Source organism: Oncorhynchus keta, chromosome 6, assembly GCF_023373465.1.
Source record: "Oncorhynchus keta strain PuntledgeMale-10-30-2019 chromosome 6, Oket_V2, whole genome shotgun sequence".
Taxonomy (NCBI): Eukaryota; Metazoa; Chordata; class Actinopteri; order Salmoniformes; family Salmonidae; genus Oncorhynchus; species Oncorhynchus keta.
The window spans coordinates 19,305,885-19,331,110 of NC_068426.1; the positions used below are offsets into that span (position 1 = coordinate 19,305,885).

Here is a 25,226-nt window from a genome sequence, read left to right on the forward strand (position 1 = left end):
TCTACTGGATTACAGCTCCGTTTCTCCGCTCATTACTCCTGACGCTTGCATTTCCACGGCAGGCAAAGTTGGGCATCCAGAGACTATATGTTGACTGCCTGTTCATTTCCTCTTGAATTTCTATGCTGTTTGAGCTTCAAAATGATTTCACTTTTCACTGGAAGAAGTGTGATTTTAATATGACAGAGAAAAGAGCTCCGTCTTTTTTGGGGGGATTGTTTACTTATAGGATAGGCTAGTGATTTTGCTATATTTTGATACTTCGTTGTCGCTGGTGATTTGGTTGTGAGGGACAAGATGAGTGGGGAGGGAGGTTAGAAATGTAGGAAATGTTGATGTCTTTTCATGTTTTATTTTTTATCAAACAGAGACATTCTAACCTCACTCACCCATCTTTCTTTTTTACTGAAGATGTGACCTTAGTGGTCTCTGTTTTTCAGTGTTTTTTTTAGTGTTGGTGCATTTATTTCTCGTCACACTGGAGGGTCCACTTTGGATGTGTGACTGCACTTGAACTCTCACCGTCCCCTGCTCTTCCCTTTTCCAGGGGGCTCTTAACCTAGATCCTCTCTCTTTAACCCTGCGTAAAACCCCTCTCCCCTCTCCGGGGGCTCTCTCTGGACCTTCCCACCATTTTCAGTTGCTTGAGGACACAGACAGCCCCGCCAGAAGAGGGGCTGTTGGGTAGGAAGACACCCCCCTCCCAAAGGTGAGAGGGGGGGGAAGATGGCAGCTCTCGCCAGCTCTCTCATCAGACAGAAACGGGCGGTCAAGGACGACGGACAAAACCGACCGGTAGCCAACAAGAGGAAGCCTTGTCCCAAGAGCAACAAGTCTCTGTGCCAGAAACAGATCCTAGTCCTTATCTCTAAAGTGAGGCTATGTGGGGGTCGAAAAAGTCGAAAAGAAAAGAGACCGGGTGAGTCATCTCTCTCTTCTTCCTCTTCCTCCTTCTCCATCTCCTCCTCTTCCTCCCTGCCAAGTCATTGATTAGTTGTTGGAATGGTGGTCACATGAAAACACAATATATACTTTGAGGGGTAAACTTTTTTAAATGTAATTTTTATTCATAATAAATATAATGTAACATTTGGGGATGTTCCTGTTGGAATTAATTAGCAGAATGTTCATTTGATTTGAGAATGAGAAGATATGCGAGAATATAGAATTTGTTTGTTTGGATCAGTTCATGTCAGAATAAAAAGTAGTGCCATATTCTGAGCCCCTGGTTGTATTATGTATTCCCTAGTCCTAGAGGAAGGATGCATAGAGAGACAACAGAGCTTAATGAGGAGTAGTTAGAAGGACTCTCCCCTCACACTGCAGTCAGCCTTCCTCTAAGCCTTAGAGTTCCCATCCTGGGTAGTACACAGCTGCTAGGTTCCCATAGACACAGCCTTAGAGTTCCCATCCTGGGTAGTACACAGCTGCTGGGTTCCCATAGACACAGCCTTAGAGTTCCCATCCTGATTAGTACACAGCTGCTGGGTTCCCATAGACACAGCCTTAGAGTTCCCATCCTGATTAGTACACAGCTGCTGGGTTCCCATAGACACAGCCTTAGAGTTCCCATCCTGGCTAGTACACAGCTGCTGGGTTCCCATAGACACAGCCTTAGAGTTCCTATCCTGATTAGTACACAGCTGCTGGGTTCCCATAGACACAGCCTTAGAGTTCCCATCCTGGCTAGTACACAGCTGCTGGGTTCCCATAGACACAGCAGTTCCCACCCTGGGTAGTGGCTAGTTGGGTAGTGGGTATGTCATGTGAGGTGGATTGTTACTCTGTCTTACCATGAACACTTGTTGTAGTAGACGACATAGAGAAAGCACACATCCCACATGAATACACTATTCTGAGTTCTTTGCACCTTTTTGCATCTGTCTTTGGGTAATTAGAGACACTTATTACTGTGCGTGTGTGTGTGTGTGTGTGTGTGTGTGTGTGTGTGTGTGTGTGTGTGTGTGTGTGTGTGTGTGTGTGTGTGTGTGTGTGTGTGTGTGTGTGTGTGTGTGTGTGTGTGTGTGTTGTGTATATTCCAGGTGTGTTGGTAGTGTGCACTGTAACTACACCTACTGTTAATATTCAATTAGGTTGAAGACCCTTCAACCCTTTCCTCCCACACTCCAGAGATGATTAATGCATTTCAGATTGAGAACAATCTAAGCTGTGTTCTAATCTACGTAACCTTGCCACTGGCAAAAAAAATCCAATGTTAACAACATTGTTCTTTTCAAAAATCCATTTGGTGGCCTTTAAAATGTCTGCTTTCTGTGAATTCGTCTGTGCTTCTGGATAGTGAAGAGGTGAATGTAAAGGATAATAGCAGCCGCCATGTTGAAAATATAACCTGTAGTGTAATTCATATTTTATCATACATTTTCTACCAAGACTATCTCCTACGTAATAATGCTGTCTACCAGATGTTGCTGTATGGTGTTGCAGAGTCAACAGGTGGTGTTTTGGGACACAGTTAGGAAATGTCAGACAGGGCTCACAACAGACAGCTCTATGTAATCCTTGTTACTTCCTGTGGCCATTGGCCTTACATTATCAGAGACATTGATTTTGCTATGGCATCTCATCTCTTGTGTCAGCTATAAGTTATTATGCGTGACATGCATTTCCTGTGTGTCTTGGTGATTGTTTGTAGATCAGAATTGACATACAAGAGTGTTGAAGACTGCTTGTGTGTGTGTGTGTGTGTGTGTGTGTGTGTGTGTGTGTGTGTGTGTGTGTGTGTGTGTGTGTGTGTGTGTGTGTGTGTGTGTGTGTGTGTGTGTGTGTGTGTGTGTGTGTGTGTGTGTGTGTGTGTGTGTGTATGTGTGCGCACATCTGTGTATATACTGAGTGTACAAAACATTCACCTTCCTAATGGACATGGACTCTACAAGGTCTCAAAAGCGTTCCACAGGGATGCTGGGCCATGTTGACTCCAATGCTTCCCACATTAGTGTCAAGTTGGCTGGATGTCCTTTGGGTGGTGGACCATTCTTTATACACATGAGAAACTATTGTGGATCGAGAAAAACACAGCAGCGTTGCAGTTCTTGACACAAACCGATGCACCTGGAACCTACAGTACTACCATACCCCGTTCAAAGGCACTTCAATATTTTGGCTTGCTCATACACCCTCTGAATGGCACACATACAAAATCCATGTCTCAATTGTCTCAAGGCTCAAAAATCCTTATTCAACATGTCTTCTCCCCTTCATCTACACTGATTGAAGTGGATTTGACAAGTGACATCAATAAGGGATCATAACTTTCACCTGGTCTTTCTATGTCACGGAAAGAATAAGTGTTCTTAATGTTTTGTTCACTCAGTCTACTGTGTACGTACATGTGTGTGTGAGTGAGTGCTTTCCTACCATATGTACTTGTATGAGTTTATGTGTGTGTTTATGTCTCTGTGTGCCAGTGTGTGAAAGCCCCTGAGTAATGGATGATAACAACCTCTCCATGAGCCTGAAATAGCACAGTGTTGTATGCCTACTCCATCAGTAGCGACAGAGTGCACTGCCTCGAAGCTTTGTTATGTTAATGTCCATTGATGTTGCATCTGTGAGTGACAAAACAACAGTGGAAAACAACAGGAAAGCTCTGATGCTCTCACATATTTGCGTAACACAGCTGCAGGCCACTAAATGTCTCATAGTTGGGTTCCACTTTGAGGTACTCACTTTGTTTAGTGTTTGCGCCTTTCATTTCGGGGGTGTGAGGAGAGTGTTGTATAAGTGGTCCTTCGTCACTTCCTCCATTTTAAAAGCATGCTCGTTTATTCTGCTATCAAGCCATCAGTATCGTCATGGTAATACTTTTATAATCACATAAACAGCTATATTTTCTAGGGTCGTGAAAACAAATATTTTCAGTATACAAATGTCCTATAATGGTGGTAGGTGTCTAGTGCTAGGGATGCCATGTTACCATCAACCATGTGTGATAGTTGCAGAATGCAGCATCAGCCTCTGTTCCCACCTTGCCTCCACCTCTTCCTGTCCTGGTCGCTTTTAAAATGGCCGCCGCCGGCCCACTAGATGAAAGCAATGACAGCTCGCTCCCACTGTCAGTGATCTGCAGCGATTCTAATCGATCCAGCTCACTAATTTATACTGATTAATCAATAATCACCCTCTTAGTTTGTCCAAGGAGGAATTTGACCTGGGAAGGGTGGGATATCGAGCAGTGACACCCTTCTCCCCTCACACAGACCCTCTAACATTCTCTCTCTTACTCACACCTACACACACACACATGCACGTGTGCTCTCACACACACCCACACACACAAACATGCACACATTCACACACACATGAATATGTACGTCAACACACACCTACAACCCGGCCAAATGACACCTGGGCAAGATGAGAATGAGACAGTGTAATGAACTGAAGCTAAAGAGAAATGTTTGATCTGCAGTTAACATTTAATTACAGTCACACAGAGAGGAAGTGTAGCATAGTAACAGACGTCTTCTAGTGCAGAGGTGGCAGGGTATGAGCAGGCATCAGTAGGGTCAATCGGCTGCACTCTGGAAAAGTTCTTTGGGTCACACATTTGGGCCCCTATCGGTGAGCAGGAGACCAGGTCATGAGGTGAGATCCAGATGAGGATAGCATTAAGCTGACCACAAGAGATCAGGGCCCTAAAGCCGCTTACTAGACAACATCTGATCACACTGTGCAGTGTTAGGTAGCCCTGCGACAGGGGTCAGAGAGAGAGAGAGAGAGAGAGAGGAGGGAGGAAGACAGAGAGAGCGAGAGAGAGAGAGGGAGAGGAGGGAGGAAGACACAGAGAGAGAGAGAGAGAGAGAGAGAGAGAGAGAGAGAGAGAGAGAGAGAGAGAGAGAGAGAGAGAGAGAGAGAGAGAGAGAGAGAGAGAGAGAGAGAGGAAGACAGAGAGAGAGGAAGAGAGAGAGAGAAAGACAGAGAGAGAGAGAGAGAGAGAGAGAGAGGAAGGAAGACAGAGAGAGGGGAAGAGAGAGAGAGAAAGACAGAGAGAGAGAGAGAGAGGAAGACAGAGAGAGAGAGAGGGAGACAGACAGAGAGAGAGAGTGAGAGAGAGAGAAAGACAGAGAGAGAGAGAAAGACAGAGAGAGAGAGGAAGACAGAGAGAGAGAGAGAGAGAGAGAGGGAGACAGAGAGAGAAACAGAGGTAATAAAAATGGAGGTACGGATACAGAGCAAAGAGGAGACTGAGTTAGACCAGGGGAGGATGGAGGATATGGGGATCTGAGTTAGACCAGGTGAGGATGGAGGATATGGGGATGGGGATCTGAGTTAGACCAGGGGAGGATTTGGGGATCTGAGTTAGACCAGGGGAGGATGGAGGATATGGGGATCTGAGTTAGACCAGGTGAGGATGGAGGATATGGGGATGGGGATCTGAGTTAGACCAGGGGAGGATGGAGGATATGGGGATCTGAGTTAGACCAGGGGAGGATGGAGGATATGGGGATGGGGATCTGAGTTAGACCAGGGGAGGATGGAGGATATGGGGATCTGAGTTAGACCAGGGGAGGATGGAGGATATGGGGATGGGGATCTGAGTTAGACCAGGGGAGGATGGAGGATATGGGGATCTGAGTTAGACCAGGGGAGGATGGAGGATATGGGGATGGGGATCTGAGTTAGACCAGGGGAGGGTGGAGGATATGGGGATCTGAGTTAGACCAGGGGAGGATGGAGGATATGGGGATCTGAGTTAGACCAGGGGAGGATGGAGGATATGGGGATCTGAGTTAGACCAGGGGAGGATGGAGGATATGGGGATCTGAGTTAGACCAGGGGAGGATGGAGGATATGGGGATCTGAGTTAGACCAGGGGAGGATGGAGGATATGGGGATCTGAGTTAGACCAGGTGAGGATGGAGGATATGGGGATGGGGATCTGAGTTAGACCAGGGGAGGATGGAGGATATGGGGATCTGAGTTAGACCAGGAGAGGAAGGAAGTTATGGGGATCTGAGTTAGACCAGGGGAGGATGGAGGATATGGGGATCTGAGTTAGACCAGGGGAGGAAGGAGGATATGGGGATCTGAGTTAGACCAGGGGAGGATGGAGGATATGGGGATCTGAGTTAGACCAGGGGAGGATGGAGGATATGGGGATCTGAGTTAGACCAGGGGAGGATGGAGGATATGGGGATCTGAGTTAGACCAGGGGAGGATGGAGGATATGGGGATCTGAGTTAGACCAGGGGAGGATGGAGGATATGGGGATGGTGATAGATAAAGAGGGAATCGACAATGGAGAGAAGAAGAGAGAGAGAGCTTCGTTTGATAAAGGAAAATGAGGGGGAGGAGAGAGATGTGAGGGATCCTGTCATAGCGAGAAGGCATATAGAGATGTTACTGAGAGAGTGAGACCATGACGTTGAAGGACCACTGTCAATAGAAAAATGATGTATTTCTACAAGCTAAGTCCTTCTTTCCCATTTTGACTGAGTAAAGCATTAGAACAAGCACTATCACATAGTATCTGACAGCTATATAGTATATATATATATATATATAGCTATATAGTCTACTGTACTTCCAACAGGCTGTCGTGATAGCCATCACATCTGCACAATGATTCAAACGATTACGTGCTTATATCACCAGTAGACCATATGCAATCCTATCTTTAAGCTTGGTGTTTTATTTGAGATTAAAAATGTGTTTAGCCATGAGAAACAAGGTTTAAAAATAACATGTTGTATCTATTTTCAGAGTATGGAATAAAACCCATCAAAAATAACATTTTGTATCTATTTTCAGAGTATGGAATAAAACCCATAAAATTAAATGTATTGGTCACATACACATGTTTAGCAGAAGTTCTTGCAGGTGTAGCGAAATGCTTGTGCTTCTAGCTCCGGCAGTGCAGAAAATGTCTAACAAGTAATATCTAACATTTTCACAGCAACAGTTTAAGTCGGAAGTTTACATACACTTAGGTTGGAGTCATTAAAACTCGTTTTTCAACCACTCCACAAATTTCTTGTTAGCAACTATAGTTTTGGCAAGTCGGTTAGGACATCTACTTTGTGCATGACACAAGTAATTTTTCCAACAATTGTTTACAGAAGATTATTTCACTTATAATTCACTGTATCACAATTCCTGTGGGTCAGAAGTTTACACACACTAAGTTGAATGTGCCTTTAAACAGCTTGGAAAATTCCAGAAAATTATGTCAGAAGCTTCTTGACATTCTTGACATGGCTAATTGACATCATTTGAGTCAACTGGAGGTGTACCTGTGGATGTATTTCAAGGCCTACCTTCAAACCCAGTGTCTCTTTGCTTGACATCATGGGAAAATCAATGCAGATCTCCACAAGGTTGGTTCATCCTTGGGACCAACTTCCAAATGCCTGAAGGTACCACATTCACCTGTACAAACAATATGACGCAAGTATAAACACCATGGGTGTCACGACTTCCACCGAAGTCGTTTCCTCTCCTTGTTCAGGTGTTCGCCGGTTGGCGTCACCTGTCTTCTAGCCATCGTCGATCCACTTTTCATTTTCCACTTGTTTTCTTACACACCTGGTTTTCATTTCCATCATTAATTGTTGAGTATTTAACCCTCTGTTCCCCCCCATGTCCCTGTGTGGAATTGTTTGTTTGTGGTTGTACGCTATGTTACTGGTGCGCGTTGGGTTTGGTGCGAAAAGTGCAAATAAATCCAAGAACAACAGCAAAGGACCGTGTGAAGATGCTGGAGGAAACAGGCACAAAAGTTTCTATATCCACAGTAAAATGAGTCCCAAATCGACATAACCTGAAAGGCCGCTCAGCAAGGAAGAAGCCACTGCTCCAAATCTGCCATAAAAAGGATAGACTATGGTTTGCAACTGCACATGGGGACAAAGATCATACTTTTTGGAGAAATGTCCTCTGGTCTGATGAAAATAAATAGAACAGTTTGGCCATAATGACCATCGTTATGATTGGAGGAAAAAGGGGGAGGCTTTCAAGCCGAAGAACACCATCCCAAACGTGAAGCACGGGGGTGGCAGCATGATATTGTGGGGGTGCTTTGCTGCATGAGGGACTGGTGCACTTTACAAAATAGATGGCAACATGAGGGAGGAAAATTATGTGGATATATTGAAGCAACATCTCAAGACATCAGTCAAGAAGTTAAAGCTTGGTCGCAAATGGGTCTTCCAAATGGACAATGACCCCAAGCCAAATGGCTTAAGGACAACAAAGTCAAGGTATTGGAGTGGCCATCATAAAGCCCTGACCTCAATCCTATACAAGATTTGTGGTCAGAACTGAAAAAGTGTGTGTGAGCAAGGAAGCCTACAAACCTGACTTAGTTCCACCAGCTCTGTCAGGAGGAATGGACCACAATTCACCCAATTTATTGTGGGAAGCTTGTGAAAGGCAATGCTACCAAATATTCATTGATTGTATGTAAACTTCTAACCCACTGGGAATGTGATGAATTAAAAGCTGAAATAAGTAACTCTCTACTTTTATTCTGACCTTTTACATTCTTAAAATAAAGTGGTGATCCTAACTGACCTAAAACAGGGATTTTGTTACTCGGATTAAATGTCAGGAATTGTGAAAATCTGAGTTTAAATGAAATTGGCTTAGGTGTATGTAAACTTCCGACTACAACTGTATACCCAAAATACACGTAAATCTCAGCAAGAAATGGATTAAGAATATATCCATATTCGTCAGAGCGGCGTTGGACTACGATACAGAGGTATAGAATACAGTATATACACATCTGATATGCTGGAGATGGCCTTAGAGAGCCATTTTATTTCTCTATTTGAATTAGATCAGGGTGTGATTTGGAGTGGGTATTCTATGTTGTCTATTTCTTTGTTGTTTTTGCCAAGTGTGGTTCCCAATCAGAGGCAGCTGTCTATCGTTGTCTCTGATTGGGGATCACATATTAGTTGTAATTTTCCATTTGGGATTTTTGGGGTGTTTTCAGTTTAGTGTCTGTGCCTGATGGAACTGCCCACTTTCGTTTTTTTGTATTCGTTATTTTTGTTTGAGTGATTCTTGACAATAAAGAGCATGAACACTTTCCACGCTGCGCTTTGGTCCACTCTTCCTTACGGCGAGCGTTACAGTGGTGTAGTATAGAATACAATACAGTATATACATATGAGATGGGTGATGCAATATGTAAACATAATTTAAAAGTGACTAAGATACAGTAGAATAGTGTTGAATGCAGTTTATACCTATGAGATGAGTAATGCTAGATACGGAAACATTAGTAAATTGGCTATTAATCCATTTCTGAAAGTGGCCAGTGTATCTTAATCTACAGTGGCAAGAAAGTATGTGAACCCTTTGGAATTACCTGAATTTCTGCTTAAATTGGTCATAAAAATTGATCTGATCTTTATCTAAGTGACAACAATAGACAAACAGTCTGCTTAAACTAATAACACAAACAATTATACGTTTTCATGTCTTTATTGAACACACCATGTAAACATTCACAGTGTAGGGTGGAAAAAGTATGTGAACCCTTGGATTTACTAATTGGTTGACCCTCCTTTTGAAAGCAATAACCTCAAGCAAACATTTTCTGTAGTTGCAGATCAGACCTGCGGTCAGGAGGAATTTTGGATCATTCCTCTTTACAAAACTGTTTCAGTTCAGCATTATTCTTGGGATGTCTGGTGTGAACTGCTCTCTTGAGGTCATGCCAGAGCATCTCAATCGGGTTGCGGCTTCTTTTGAAGCCATTCTTTGGTTGATTTACTTCTGTGTTTTCGGTCGTTGTCCTGTTGCAATCACCCAATTTCTGTTGAGCTTCAATTGGCAGACAGATAGCCTTACATTCTCCTGCAAAATGTTTGATAAACTTGAGAATTAATTTTTCCGTCGACGATAGCAAGCTGTCCTGACCCTGAGGCAGCAAACCAGACCCAAATCCCTCCACCATAATTTACAGTTGGGATGAGGTTTTGATGTTGGTGTGATGTGCCTTTTTTTCTCCACAGCAGTGTTGTGTTCCTTCCAAACAACTAAACTTTAGTTTAATCTGTCCATAGAATATTTTGCCAGTAGCGCTGTGGAACATCCAGGTGCACTTTTGCAAACTTCAGACGTGCAGCAATGATTTTTTTGGACAGCAGTGGCTTCTTCCGTGGTGTGCTCCCATGAACACCATTCTTGATTAGTGTTTTATGTATCGTAGAGTCGTCAACAGAGAGGTTGGCATGTTCCAGTCTTTAGCTGCACTGTGCACTTGCAGTCATCTTTGCAGAACGGCCACTCTTAGGGAGAGTAGCAACAGTGCTGAACTTTCTCCATTTATATACAATTTGTGTTACCGTGGACTGATGAACATCAAGGCTTTTAGAGATACTTTGTAACCTTTTCCAGCTTTATGCAAGTCAACAATTCTTAATCTGAGGTCTTCTGAGATCTTTGTTCGAGGCATGGTTCCCATCAGGCAGTGCTTCTTGTGAATAGCAAACCATTTTTTTGTGAGCGTTTTGTATAGGGCATGGCAACTCTAACCAACATCTCTCATCTCATTGATTGCACTCCAGTAGCTGACTTCTGACTCCAATTAGCTTTTGGAGAAGTCATTAGCGTAAGGGTTCACATATTTTTTCCAACCTACACTGTGAACGTTTAAATGATGTATTCAATATAGACAAGAGAGGATGCTCTCAATTGTGCATCTAAATTGAGGGTTTTAGGTGTTAAGCCAAATGTCTTTAGCCTCCTGAGGTTGAAAAGGCACTGTTGCGCTGTCTTCACCACACTGTCTGTGTGGGTGGACCATTTCAGTTTGTCAGTGATGTGTACACCGAGGAACGATGTCGATAGGGGGGTGCTCCCTCTGCTGTTTCCTGAAGTCTACAATCATCTCCTTAGTTTTGTTGATGTTGAGTGAGAGGTTGTTTTCCTGGCACCACATTCCCAGAGCCCTCATCTCCTCCCTGTAGGCTGTCTCATCGTTGTTGGAAATCAAGCCTACTGCTGTTGTGTCGTCTGCGAACTTGATGATTGAGTTGGAGGTGTGCTTGGCCAAGCAGTCATGGGTGAACAGGGAGTAGAGGAGGGGGCTGAGCACGCACCCTTGTGGGGCCCCAGTGTTGAGGATCATCGAAGAGGAGGTGTTGTTTCCTACCTTCATCTATCCAAGGTTTTTGGTTGCTGTAGGTTTTAATAGTCAGTGTGTACCACGTCTCCTGTGCACTTCCTGATAAACTCTTTCACCATATCGGTATATGTGCCGATATTCTTTTCTGAAGCTACTCTGAACATATCCCAGTCCGCGTGATCAAAACAATCTTGAAACGTGGATTCCGATTGGTCAAACCAGCATTGAATAGTCCTTACAACAGGTGGTTCCTGTTTGAGTTTCTGCCTATTGGAGGGGAGGAGCAAGATGGAATCGTAGTCCGATTTGTCGAAAGGTAGGGCAGGAGAGGAACTTATATGCATTCTGGAAGGAAGTATAACAATGGTTGAGAGTTTTTGCAGCGTCGGCACCCAGCAAGTGTCTGTCTGTCTCTGGACAAAACAATGAGCAGAGATCACCTTGGCGTTGTTCTACCAATTTCTGGGTATTTTCAACTTTGTGCATGAACAACCAAAGGACTAAATTACCTATTGGCAAATAACATCCAAGGCCCAGGATGCAGGTATCCATGCGTAACCATTTTGGATTAGTTTTGGAACAGACGGAGAATCAATTGCTCTCTTCCGGTGTTTGAAAATGAGACTGCTCAATATGCAAGCATCAGATTACAGCCGTACGCAACAACAAAGATTTGGGTCCATTCCATAATCTTTTAGGACTGTTGTTTTTGTTCAAAGGGAAAAAAATCAATTAGAAGAGAAGGGATTGATGTTTTTTGGTTTAGAGGTTTAATTTTCTATCCCTAAAATAAGTCTCCAGGCTTGGAGTTTCTAACACAGCTGCAGTGAACAGCAGACGGAAAGCTTCCAGAATCATGTGATATCAACAAAAAAAATGCATTATCATTATCATGCATTATCATTCTCTTTGAATCGGATCAGGGGAAACGTGGCCTTTGGCCAAACACACAGCGATATTGTAGTGCAGTAGCCTTCAGCTGTAGTGGCAGTAATGAAGATAAGGGGCTGTTTTAGTAACGCTGTTATGGTTTACTCAAGTTACATAGTAAAATGGTAATGACATTATAATAACAGATGTTTTTATCTGGGATTCAGTAAAACCAGCACCATTACCATTTGGCATCAGGTTGTGTTGAACTGATTGAAGTAAGTACCAGATAGTACTGTTACTTCATCATTTCCTACTAAATACTAAATCCCTGAAAAACAGGAATATAAAATACAGTCTGGTCATGTATTAGTATTGTGCAGTAGTATTGTGCAGTAGTATTGTGCAGTGCTAAGAGTTCACACTGTGGCTATGCTGCATGTCCCTGACTGTGCACTGAGGGTGTTTGTGTTACCACTGTTTGTGTTGCCACTTATTAACTGTCACCCATCTCAGCTGAGGCAATATGTATGCACAGGAAGCACCTTTTTGCCTTCTCTCTCCCTAAAGATATCGCAAATGACAAAGAACGCTATCGTAGCCTCCCACATATAACAGTTGAAATTGAATTTGTGGATACTTTGATTAAACCTGACAAGGACAGATTGAGTTTAACCTCTAACAAGAGAAAGACAGAGAGAGAGAGGCGGGTGGGGGTGGATGACAGACAGAGATACAGATGGAGGGTATGTGAAAGAGAGAGAGGGGTGTGTAGAGAGAGAGAGAGAGAGCAGGAAACAGAGGGGGTGTAAAGACATATGGGACAGTTACACAACCCTCCTATGACTGCATCCATGTATCATTCCTGTCCATCTGGATTACGGTAATCTAGGTGTATAAACAATGTGTAAATGTGTTTGTATTTGTCTGTGTGTGCAATTGTGTGGGAGTACATACGTATGCCCACGTGCGCGCGTCTGTGTGTGTGAACTACTTCTGTGCGGTTAGTATTTATTGACTTCGTGTCAGCTGTACTCTATCTCATGCAATGTTGTGTCCCACAGGGATCCATGGCAACACCAACACAACAACAACACAAAACTCGTTTTATATCACAACACTAGCGCTACCACAATGTTGTCAGACCTACTTCAGTTCCTCTACGCTTCAACAATCTACCCCTAGAAAACGATATACCAACTCTAGTACCAACCTGCATTCTTCATAATGTTAATTTAATGTACACTCCACCATATACACTGGCCTATTAGCATGATCTTGTGCTTCGAACATTAAGACCCAAACTCCTGACTGAACACAGTCCTCCAGCTCACCAAGGTTAACGCAACTCCCATGTTCTCCGGGTTGACAGATTGTTCCCCTTACACACCACGCTAAGCACTGCTGTAGAGGGACCAAAACCTTTCTTTTGTAGTGAGTAGGAACACCCATGGGACAGCGTTTCTCCTCTCTGGTACATCAGAGGCTGAACTTGTGTGTGTGTGTTGGGCGGTTCAAGGGAAAGTACATAGTAGTTGAGGTTTGAGGGTCATTGGAAGCTGTTTGATAGGACTCAAGGGAGAGTGAAGAGTGTATATGATGTTGGACAGTTCTCCTGCTGCTTAGCATGGGTTCTCTTCACCTGCCTCTGGTCCTTATTTCTCCAAGTAAGCAGCGTGGAGGCATTAGTCTGCAGCTAGTTGTTATGGAGAAAGGAGGTATGGATGTAGTAAGAGCGGTCCGTGGGGTGCAGTAAGTTGCCCTCTTTCTTTCTGAGATGACAGCACCTCAGACTGTCTTGAGATGACAACTTTATTGCTAATTACTAATGACACGGACCTGTCAGAATGCCAATGAGACAGATATTAAATATGTGCATATTTAATGTGTGTCAACTAGGGAATAGGTAAGAGATCTATTTGCGCTGCTGTGTGTTTGACATGTCCTTGTCAACTTCATTAATAAGCAGTAACTCTCGCCTGCCTGGCTGGCTTGGCTGGCTGGATGGTTGGATAGCTAGCTGCCTGGATGATTGGATGGCTAGCTGCCTTGCTGTATGGATGGCTGGATGGCTGCCTGGCCGGCTAGCTGGCTGCCTTGCTGGATGGCTGCCTGGCCAGCTAGCTGGCTGCCTGGCTGGATGCCTGACTGCCTGCCTGGCTGGCTGCCTGGCTGGTGAGCTGCCTGGGTGGCTGGCTGCCTGGCTGGATGCCTGACTGCCTGCCTGGCTGGTTGGCTGCCTGGGTGGCTGGATGCTTGGCTGGATGCCTGGCTGGGTGGCTGGCTGCCTGCCTGCCTGGCTGGCTGGCTGCCTGGCTGGTTGGCTGCCTGTGTGGCTGGATGCCTGCCTGGCTGACCGGCTGGATGGATGGCTGGCTGCTGTGTGTGTCATATCTAACAGTTTTACCGTGGTGTAAGTGAAAGTGAGAGAGGAGTGTTTGATTGGCAGATGAAAAGGTCATTAACAATGCCTTTCTCACACTAATACTGTATGATTTACCCAATCAACCTCTCTCTTCCTCCTAATGTTTCATCCTTTCTGTTATCCCATTCTCATATCACACACACACACACACACACATCCTTCCTCTTCTCCTCTTCTCATCTTCTCTCTGTCCTCTATCTTTTACTTTCTTCATCATCCTCTTCCCTGCTTCCTTATTGTTATCTGGTTTTCTCTTTCACAATTTCTCTCTCTCTCTCTCTTTCTCTCTCTTGCTCTCCCCACGTAGCATTGATAATTACTAGCGATACTCCAGAGCGCATGGCCCAGTTTGGAGGGAAAAAAGACAGAACCTTTTTCTCTTTTCATTTGTAGTACAATTGAATACTCCAGCGCACACACACACACACACTCACAAATTCACTCACAATCTGGTAGAAAGAGGAAGACCGAGAGCGAGGGCTTGAAAGAGAGAGGGAGAATGATGAGGGAAGAGGTAGGGAGTCCATCAAATGAAAGGAAAGGAGAGGGAAGCCCCTGCAGTTTGGCCTCGGTCATAGAGGAGAATGCCCTTGGCTACCCAGTCAAGCAGTGCTTGTGATTACCCTCCACATTTATCAAGATGAGGTAAGCCACAGAGAACCCCAGAAACCTACAACTCTCAGGGAGCAAGACAGTGAAACAGTATGGCAGACACACTCACTAACATACCCACACACACACGCATGAAGACACACAAAAAGACACTTGCGCACACACACACTCGAACACACACACACGAACACATACAGTGCACACACCCCAATTTATGCACAACAGTAGTTAAGACGCACATGGAACAAACATGTTAGCTCTACAGGGGTTCATTAATCCACATTAATGTGGAAATTGCTTTGCTACCTCACTGCACCCTATTCAACTTCACTTCAGCACAATGTGTTTTTCTGAGTAATAACATTCCTGTACTGCCAGTGATTAAAGTGACCTTGATGTCCTCTATTTGTGCTGGTGTGTGGCGGCGGTGCGAGTGTGTCATTGTGTTTATGAAGGATGATCTTGTGGTTGGATTGTGGTGTCTCAGGCTTGGGTCATGAGCCAGAGAGATGCTATAAGAAAGCTTTTCCACACTATGCAGAGCTTTATGTTCCTCGGTGTCCACATCACTAAGGATCTATAATGGTCCAAACACACCCACACAGACGTGAAGAGGGCATGACAACGCCTCTTCACCCTCAGGGGCTGAGCAGATCAGACGGGGTCAAATCCTCAAAAAGTTCTACAGCTGCACCACTGAGAGCATCTTGACTGGCTTGAACAACGTGGCATCTGACTTTAAGACGTTTTAGAGGCGTACGACCCAGTGCATCATTGGGGCCGAGTCTCCCTGCCATCCAGGACCTCTATACCAGGCGCCGTCACAGGAAAGCCCTAAGAAATGATCAAAGACTCCAGCCACCAAAGTCATAGACTGTTCTCTCCGCTACAGCACGGCAAGAACCCTGAACAACTTCTACCCCCAAGCCATAAGGCTGAGATTCATACTCCAGCCACCAGACTGTTCTCTCTGCTACAGCACGGCAAGAACCCTGAACAACTTCTACCCCCAAGCCATAAGGCTGCTAAATAGTTAGTCCGGATAGCTATTGGTTAACTATTGAACAATCTGCATTGACCCTTTTTCCCACTCCGTTGTTTGACTCATCACATCCGCTGTTTCTGTCCCTTTGTTTTTAGTTATGTGTACATATCTACCTCAATGACCTCGTACCCCTGCACATCTTCCCGGTACTTCTTGTAAATAGCCAAGTTATCCTTACTCATTGTGTATCTATTATTACTTGTATTTTCTTTCTCTATTTTCTTTCTCTCTGCATTGTTGGGTAAGTCCACACCTCTTGTTTACGATGCAGGTGACGAGTAACATTTTGATTTGATTTGAGCATACAGCTGCAGAACCATAGAGATCCTACTGACATTCCAACCTGTGTGTGGAACACATTGGGAGCTCTGCAATGTACATGATAGTCAGCCCGGGGGTCTGATTAGCTCGGGCGTCACACTTGGCATCCATGTTTGATGACGGAACAGGCTCTGTATGACTGCCCTCACCCCGGACTGGTGTGGAATGGTGATGAAATAGTGATGGCTCAGCCTATTGGTGCCAACGAGGGGAGCAGTGTGAGGAACATGCATCCAAAGTGTTGGCTTCCTCTTTAATTGGCTCGCACTGGGGAAGCAGCGAGAAGGAAGCAAAATGAAACAGCAAGAAAATCGTATTATGTTAATTAAAGGGTATTGATGCGTGAGATGGAATTAGACAGAGCTGGTGATGAAAAGAAGATTATTGTGGGTAGAGAGTGCATCTATGTATGTTTGTGTACGTAGGTGAGTGTTACCCTGTCTGATGAATGAAATTAGCATGGATCTGTTACCGTGGTGATTCTGGCTGTGTCCAAATATCCATATTTGCATTTGAAATAGCAGGCAACTTGGGTATGCAAACAGAACCTTTCTAAAGTATGTGAAATTTCAAAATTGAGAACCATTTAAATGCCAGGATGTCATACTAGTTTTGTCTGCATGCAAATTGAGGAAGAGAATCATCATTTCAGATCCACGTGTGTATGACGGCAGTTGATAATCAACTGATAATGAGATGCGATGTAGGAAAGAACGGATGGCGGAAACAACGGCGCATTGGATGACGCATTCTCAGTACACTGTAAGTGAGGCTTGTATATGTTAATATTTGATGCTTATTGCGTATTTACATACATATTTACAAAACAGTTTGTTCTAAATAGCATGTAGTATGATTAGTACATAGTAGGACGTTTTCGGAAGTAGTAGGCAAGACAGATTTTGGACACAGCCAGTGTGACTTGTCTGTTGTGGCACCTAGGCTCTCACCCCTACCCGTATGCTATCAGAGCATTAGCTAGGATGACACGGTGTGTGTTTGTGAGAGAGAGAGAGATGTCTGTAGTGCATGGCTGCAGTATCCTATGACCGGGAGTCAGTGTTATGATTCTGCACTATAATAGTCTGCTGTCTGTTTGACTCCCACGTCAATGTCATTGCGCAATATGTCCAATCAAATGTGCGTGTGCACTCATATGTCTTTGCTGATGCTGGATGAAGTTTTGAGGGGAGCTCGTAAAACAGCTAATGACCTTTGAAGCAACCATATTTAGGGACGGCTAATCTAAAGGGCCCGAAGCGAGATTTGGTTGGGATGCCTCCCCACTAAGCAGCCATATTTAGGGACGGCTAATCTAAAGGGCCCGAAGCGAGATTTGGTTGGGATGCCTCCCCACTAAGCAGCCATATTTAGGGACGGCTAGTCTAAAGGGCCCGAAGCGAGATTTGGTTGGGATGCCTCCCCACTAAGCAGCCATATTTAGGGACGGCTAGTCTAAAGGGCCCGAAGCGAGATTTGGTTGGGATGCCTCCCCACTAAGCAGCCATATTTAGGGACGGCTAGTCTAAAGGGCCCGAAGCGAGATTTGGTTGGGATGCCTCCCACTAAGCAGCCATATTTAGGGACGGCTAGTCTAAAGGGCCCGAAGCGAGATTTGGTTGGGATGCCTCCCCACTAAGCAGCCATATTTAGGGACGGCTAGTCTAAAGGGCCCGAAGCGAGATTTGGTTGGGATGCCTCCCCACTAAGCAGCCATATTTAGGGACGGCTAGTCTAAAGGGCCCAAAGCGAGATTTGGTTGGGATGCCTCCCACTAAGCAGCCATATTTAGGGACGGCTAGTCTAAAGGGCCCGAAGCGAGATTTGCTGGGATGCCTCCCCACTAAGCAGCCATATTTAGGGACGGCTAGTCTAAAGGGCCCGAAGCGAGATTTGGTTGGGATGCCTCCCCACTAAGCAGCCATATTTAGGGACGGCTAGTCTAAAGGGCCCAAAGCGAGATTTGGTTGGGATGCCTCCCCACTAAGCAGCCATATTTAGGGACGGCTAATCTAAAGGGCCCGAAGCGAGATTTGGTTGGGATGCCTCCCCACTAAGCAGCCATATTTAGGGACGGCTAGTCTAAAGGGCCCAAAGCGAGATTTGGTTGGGATGCCTCCCACTAAGCAGCCATATTTAGGGACGGCTAGTCTAAAGGGCCCAAAGCGAGATTTGGTTGGGATGCCTCCCCACTAAGCAGCCATATTTAGGGACGGCTAGTCTAAAGGGCCCAAAGCGAGATTTGGTTGGGATGCCTCCCACTAAGCAGCCATATTTAGGGACGGCTAGTCTAAAGGGCCCGAAGCGAGATTTGGTTGGGATGCCTCCCCACTAAGCAGCCATATTTAGGGACGGCTAGTCTAAAGGGCCGAAGCGAGATTTGGTTGGGATGCCTCCCCACTAAGCAGTCATATTTAGGGACGGCTAGTCTAAAGGGCCCAAAGCGAGATTTGGTTGGGATGCCTCCCCACTAAGCAGCCATATTTAGGGACGGCTAGTCTAAAGGGCCCGAAGCGAGATTTGGTTGGGATGCCTCCCCACTAAGCAGCCATATTTAGGGACGGCTAGTCTAAAGGGCCCGAAGCGAGATTTGGTTGGGATGCCTCCCCACTAAGCAGCCATATTTAGGGACGGCTAGTCTAAAGGGCCCGAAGCGAGATTTGGTTGGGATGCCTCCCCACTAAGCAGCCATATTTAGGGACGGCTAGTCTAAAGGGCCCGAAGCGAGATTTGGTTGGGATGCCTCCCCACTAAGCAGCCATATTTAGGGACGGCTAGTCTAAAGGGCCCGAAGCGAGATTTGGTTGGGATGCCTCCCCACTAAGCAGCCATATTTAGGGACGGCTAGTCTAAAGGGCCCGAAGCGAGATTTGGTTGGGATGCCTCCCCACTAAGCAGGCCATTTTTTTTGTGGTCCCCCGCCTTTTGATGGTGGAGAGAATAATGCAAGTTTTATGAGAGTACATTTTCTGTATTCTACACATTTTGCCAAGGGGAATAGAGAAAATGTTGCAGTGAGTAACAACATCAGTGTCGGCCCCCTCGATGTCAGGGTCCCTGCGTATTTGGCCATTTTCACCACAAGTTTAGATAACTGGCTTGACTAACTTACCAATCAAAACATTGTTAGCTGTACTTTTGATGTACAACCAAACTTCAAACGTACAACTTGAGTATTCTAACTCTCAACAGTAACCTGACTGATTTCCAAAAATATATATGTCTTGGTGGGGTGGGGCCCTAAGCGACTGCTTATGTCGCTTATGCCTGGAGCCGGCCCTGCCCATATTGGTGAACATATCGGTAGATGGTAATTGGGTAAATTACATTTATGCCTACACTGAGATAAACTGAGAACTATCCTAGCCATTCCTTCTGGTCCTGCTGCCTCCCAGCCATCCCCTCTCCCCTCTGGCCCTGCTGCCTCCCAGCCATCCCCTCTCCCCTCTGGCCCTGCTGCCACCCAGCCATCCCCTCTCCCCTCTGGTCCTGCTGCCTCCCAGCCATCCCTCTCCCCTCTGGCCCTGCTGCCACCCAGCCATCCCTCTCCCCTCTGGTCCTGCTGCCTCCCAGCCATCCCCTATCCCCTCTGGCCCTGCTGCCTCCCAGCCATCCCTCTCCACTCTGGCCCTGCTGCCACCCAGCCATCCCCTCTCCCTTATGGTCCTGCTGCCTCCCAGCCATCCCCTCTCCCCTCTGGCCCTGCTGCCACCCAGCCATCCCTCTCCACTCTGGTCTTGCTGCCTCCCAGCCATCCCCTCTCCCCTCTGGTCTTGCTGCCTCCCAGCCATCCCCTCTCCCCTCTGGCCCTGCTGCCTCCCAGCCATCCCCTCTCCCCTCTGGCCCTGCTGCCTCCCAGCCATCCCCTCTCCCCTCTGGCCCTGCTGCCTCCCAGCCATCCCCTCTCCCCTCTGGCCCTGCTGCCACCCAGCCATCCCCTCTCCCTTATGGTCCTGCTGCCTCCCAGCCATCCCCTCTCCCTTCTGGCCCTGCTGCCTCCCAGCCATCCCCTCTCCCCTCTGGCCCTGCTGCCTCCCAGCCATCCCCTCTCCCCTCTGGCCCTGCTGCCTCCCAGCCATCCCCTCTCCCCTCTGGCCCTGCTGCCTCCCAGCCATCCCCTCTCCCCTCTGGCCCTGCTGCCACCCAGCCATCCCCTCTCCCCTCTGGTCCTGCTGCCTCCCAGCCATCCCCTCTCCCCTCTGGTCCTGCTGCCTCCCAGCCATCCCCTCTCCCCTCTGGCCCTGCTGCCTCCCAGCCATCCCCTCTCCCCTCTGGCCCTGCTGCCTCCCAGCCATCCCCTCCCCTCTGGTCCTGCTGCCTCCCAGCCATCCCCTCCCTTCTGGTCCTGCTGCCTCCCAGCCATCCCCTCTCCCTTCTGGTCCTGCTGCCTCCCAGCCATCCCCTCTCCCCTCTGGCCCTGCTGCCACCCAGCCATCCCCTCTCCACTCTGGTCCTGCTGCCTCCCAGCCATCCCCTCTCCACTCTGGTCCTGCTGCCTCCCAGCCATCCCCTCTCCACTCTGGCCCTGCTGCCTCCCAGCCATCCCCTCTCCCTCTGGTCTTGCTGCCTCCCAGCCATCCCCTATCCCCTCTGGCCCTGCTGCCTCCCAGCCATCCCTCTCCCCTCTGGTCCTGCTGCCTCCCAGCCATCCCCTCTCCCCTCTGGTCCTGCTGCCTCCCAGCCATCCCCTCTCCCTCTGGCCCTGCTGCCTCCCAGCCATCCCCTCTCCCCTCTGGCCCTGCTGCCACCCAGCCATCCCCTCTCCCCTCTGGCCCTGCTGCCTTCCAGCCATCCCTCTCCCCTCTGGCCCTGCTGCCACCCAGCCATCCCCTCTCCCCTCTGGCCCTGCTGCCTCCCAGCCATCCCCTATCCCCTCTGGCCCTGCTGCCTCCCAGCCATCCCCCTCCCCTCTGGCCCTGCTGCCACCCAGCCATCCCTCTCCCCTCTGGCCCTGCTGCCTCCCAGCCATCCCCTCTCCCCTCTGGCCCTGCTGCCACCCAGCCATCCCCTCTCCACTCTGGCCCTGCTGCCACCCAGCCATCCCCTCTCCCTCTGGCCCTGCTGCCTCCCAGCCATCCCCTCTCCCCTCTGGCCCTGCTGCCACCCAGCCATCCCCTCTCCCCTCTGGCCCTGCTGCCTCCCAGCCATCCCCTCTCCCCTCTGGCCCTGCTGCCACCCAGCCATCCCCTCTCCCCTCTGGCCCTGCTGCCTCCCAGCCATCCCCTCTCCCCTCTGGCCCTGCTGCCACCCAGCCATCCCCTCTCCTCTGGCCCTGCTGCCTCCCAGCCATCCCCTCTCCCCTCTGGCCCTGCTGCCACCCAGCCATCCCCTCTCCCCTCTGGCCCTGCTGCCTCCCAGCCATCCCCTCTCCCCTCTGGCCCTGCTGCCTCCCAGCCATCCCCTCTCCCCTCTGGCCCTGCTGCCTCCCAGCCATCCCCTCTCCCCTCTGGCCCTGCTGCCTCCCAGCCATCCCCTCTCCCCTCTGGCCCTGCTGCCACCCAAACATCCCTTCTCCCCTCTGCACCCACTTTTGCCCTCAGAACAGCCTCAATTCATCAGGGTATGGACTCTACAAGGTCTCGAAAGCATTCCACAGTGATGCTAGGTCATGTTGACTTCAATGCTTCCCACAGATGTGTCAAGTTGGCTGGATGTCCTTTGGGTGGTGGACCATTCTTGATACACACAGGAAACTGTTGAGTCAACATGGCCCAGCATCCCTGTGGAACACTTTCAACACCTTGTAGAGTCCATGCCCTGACACATTGAAGCTGTTCTGAGGGCACACTCAATACTAGGAAGGTGTTCCTAATGTTTAGTACACTCAGAGTATCTCTGGTATGATGAGGACTTGTTCTGGCTCTTGTCTTCCATTTGTTAACAGCAGGCTTTGTGTACATTACAGTATGTTTGGACAGTGGACCCTGTTCAGTGTGGGAGTGAAACAATAGATCTATTGGCCAAGACAGACATCAAGCAGGGGTCTTGATTAGTCCCATCTTGCTTGAGCTGTCTATTGAACGTCTGTCTAATGAACATCTGTTTCTTCAGCACACATACAGCCAAGTGACCTAATAAAATGACACTGTCATCTCTCTCGCTCTACAAATCCCTTGTTGTTTCTCTGATTTCCTTGTCACCCCCCTCCCATTCTCACACATCCTCAGGGACATGTAATAAACGGCCTCAGTTCTCTGATTGGGTGATGTATGGTGTTATTGGATAGGATGAAAGCCCACATAACTCAAAGGATATGGGATATAGAGAGAGAGAGAAGGGGAGAGAGAGAGGGTGATAAAGAAAAAAGGGAGAGATTAGAGGGAGAGAAGGAGAAAGAGGGAGCCTTGTAGCTACACAATTGTAACCATGGGAGTCTCTGTCACATTTTTACTGATGTCCCGGCCCTGGCTCTGTTCCTATGGGTAATAATAGCCCTTCAAATCACATACCCAATCACATACCCACATAGTGAGTACACACACACACACACACACACACACTGTCCTGAGTGTGAGGAAAAAGGCGAGCGGATTGCGCAGTGCCCTGCCTGCCTGGCTCTCAGGGGAGGCTGGCGGAGGAGGAGGTTAGAAACATGGGAACTACCATCTGACCCTCAGTCCTCAAGGTTTCCTCACAAACCCCTCACTCATCCATGTTTCATCCCCCTTATTAAAGCTGCATTGTGGAGGAGAGGCAGCCTGCTAGCTGGACCAGGCTGTTCCCTCTAACTGAGAGTGACTGAGCATTAAGGCACGGCACCACGACACCTGCAGACTCCTGCTGGGGGATTGTCAACTAGGAGTCCCACAGAGCAGGGGGAGGGTAAGTGAGGAGGGGAACTTAGATTTGGAAAGGAAGAGGTTGACGGAGTGAACCGGACCAGACTCAGCTGGCTGGATGCCTCTGAGCTGCAAGGATTCTTTTTCTGTCGGTTTCTTAAATGAACACAAAGTAGACTGCAGGGAACCTGCTCATGAAACATTCAGTTCTTCTCCTCCTCCTCCTCCTCCTCCTCCTCCTCCTGTTCTCTTGCCCATCACAAATAAATGTGTGATGCTGATGTATATTTTATGGAGCAGAAGACAGGCTCGTTCTCTCACTTGACTTAATCCTCCAATGACCCAAAACCTTGCTGAAAACAGCACTGGCAAAGACAATGGGCAGAGAGAGAGAGATAAGGTGCTCGCGGGGGCTCTGTTCATGCCATCAGTTTGTCTATTTTTGTCTTTAGCTTTTATTAAACTGTTATTCATCATTATTAGTTGATGTTACAAATATTTCAAATCAAAGTTTATTAGTTGCGTATACAGTTTGCAAGATACTTCAGTGGGTGCAGTAATATGCTTCTGTTACGAGCTCTTAACATTGCAGTAAAATGCTTCTGTTACTAGCTCTTAACATTGCAGTAAAATGCTTCTGTTACTAGCTCTTAACGTTGCAGTAAAATGCTTCTGTTACGAGCTCTTAACGTTGCAGTAAAATGCTTCTGTTACGAGCTCTTAACATTGCAGTAAAATGCTTCTGTTACGAGCTCTTAACATTGCAGTAAAATGCTTCTGTTACTAGCTCTTAACATTGCAGTAAAATGCTTCTGTTACGAGCTCTTAACATTGCAGTAAAATGCTTCTGTTACGAGCTCTTAACGTTGCAGTAAAATGCTTCTGTTACGAGCTCTTAACATTGCAGTAAAATGCTTCTGTTACGAGCTCTTAACATTGCAGTAAAATGCTTCTGTTACGAGCTCTTAACATTGCAGTAAAATGCTTCTGTTACGAGCTCTTAACATTGCAGTAAAATGCTTCTGTTACGAGCTCTTAACATTGCAGTAAAATGCTTCTGTTACGAGCTCTTAACATTGCAGTAAAATGCTTCTGTTACGAGCTCTTAACATTGCAGTAAAATGTAAAACAAGAACATAAATAATCGACCCCCGACAAAAGAAAAAATAAATAATGAAATGTCATAATGAATCTAATTAACAACCCAAATAGCACTGTAACAGTAATTCAAATGCAAAACCTATATGTATATATAGTATGTATACTATGTGAATGGTGTGTATAGACAGCAGTAATAGAAAAGGTGTGGTTGGTAGTAGTTATATAGGATTAGTCATGAATAGATTACAATATGCACATATAAAGTGGATTAAACAGTATGTAAACATTATTAAAGTGACCAGTTTTCATTGACTCTATGTACATAGGGCAGCAGTCTTTAAGGTGCAGGGTAGGGTACCTAGTGGTAGCTGGCTAGTAACCGTGTGTAAGGTTCAGTGAGGCAGTGTACTGGGCGGAGGCCGGCAAGTGATGAATGTTTAACAGTGTGATGGCCTGGGGACAGAAGCTGTTCATCAGTCTCTTGGTCCCAGCGTTGATGCACCTGTACTGTCTCCACTTTCTAGATGGTAGCGGGGTGAACATACCGTGGCTCGGGTGGCTGAGGTCCTTGATGATCTTCTTGGCCTTCCTGTGACACCGGGTGCTGTAGATGTCCTGGAGGGAAGGCAGTGTGCCCCCGATGATACGTTGGGCTGACTGCACCACACTCTGGAGAACCCTGTGGTTGTGGGCGGTGCCGTACCAGGCAGTGTTACAGCCCGACAGAATGCTACATTCTTAGAAAAAAAGGTTATTTGGGGTTCTATATAGAACCTTTTGGTTCGTTGGATCAGATTAAAAAACCCTTTACTAAAAAAGGTTCTGACTGTACATGCTCTTTCCATGACATAGACTGACCAGGTGAATCCAGGTGAAAGCTATGATTTGTATTTGATTAAGGATCCCCCACTAGTTCCTGCCAAGGCAGAACCTACTCTTCCTGGGGTCCAGCAACATTAAGGCAGTTATATA

General features: G+C 47.1%; 1 protein-coding gene across 1 annotated transcript in view; it reads left to right on the top strand.

The window, feature by feature from the left end:
• LOC118385170 (fibroblast growth factor 11-like) overlaps positions 1-25,226 on the top strand; it is an 86,287-nt gene that overhangs the window by 212 nt on the left and 60,849 nt on the right. Inside the window, exon 1 of the mRNA XM_035772071.2 lies at positions 1-919. This exon is cut by the window's left edge and continues 212 nt beyond it. Within this exon, the coding sequence (XP_035627964.1) occupies positions 727-919 (193 nt within the window). The 5' untranslated portion in view covers positions 1-726. The remainder of the gene's footprint in view (positions 920-25,226) is intronic.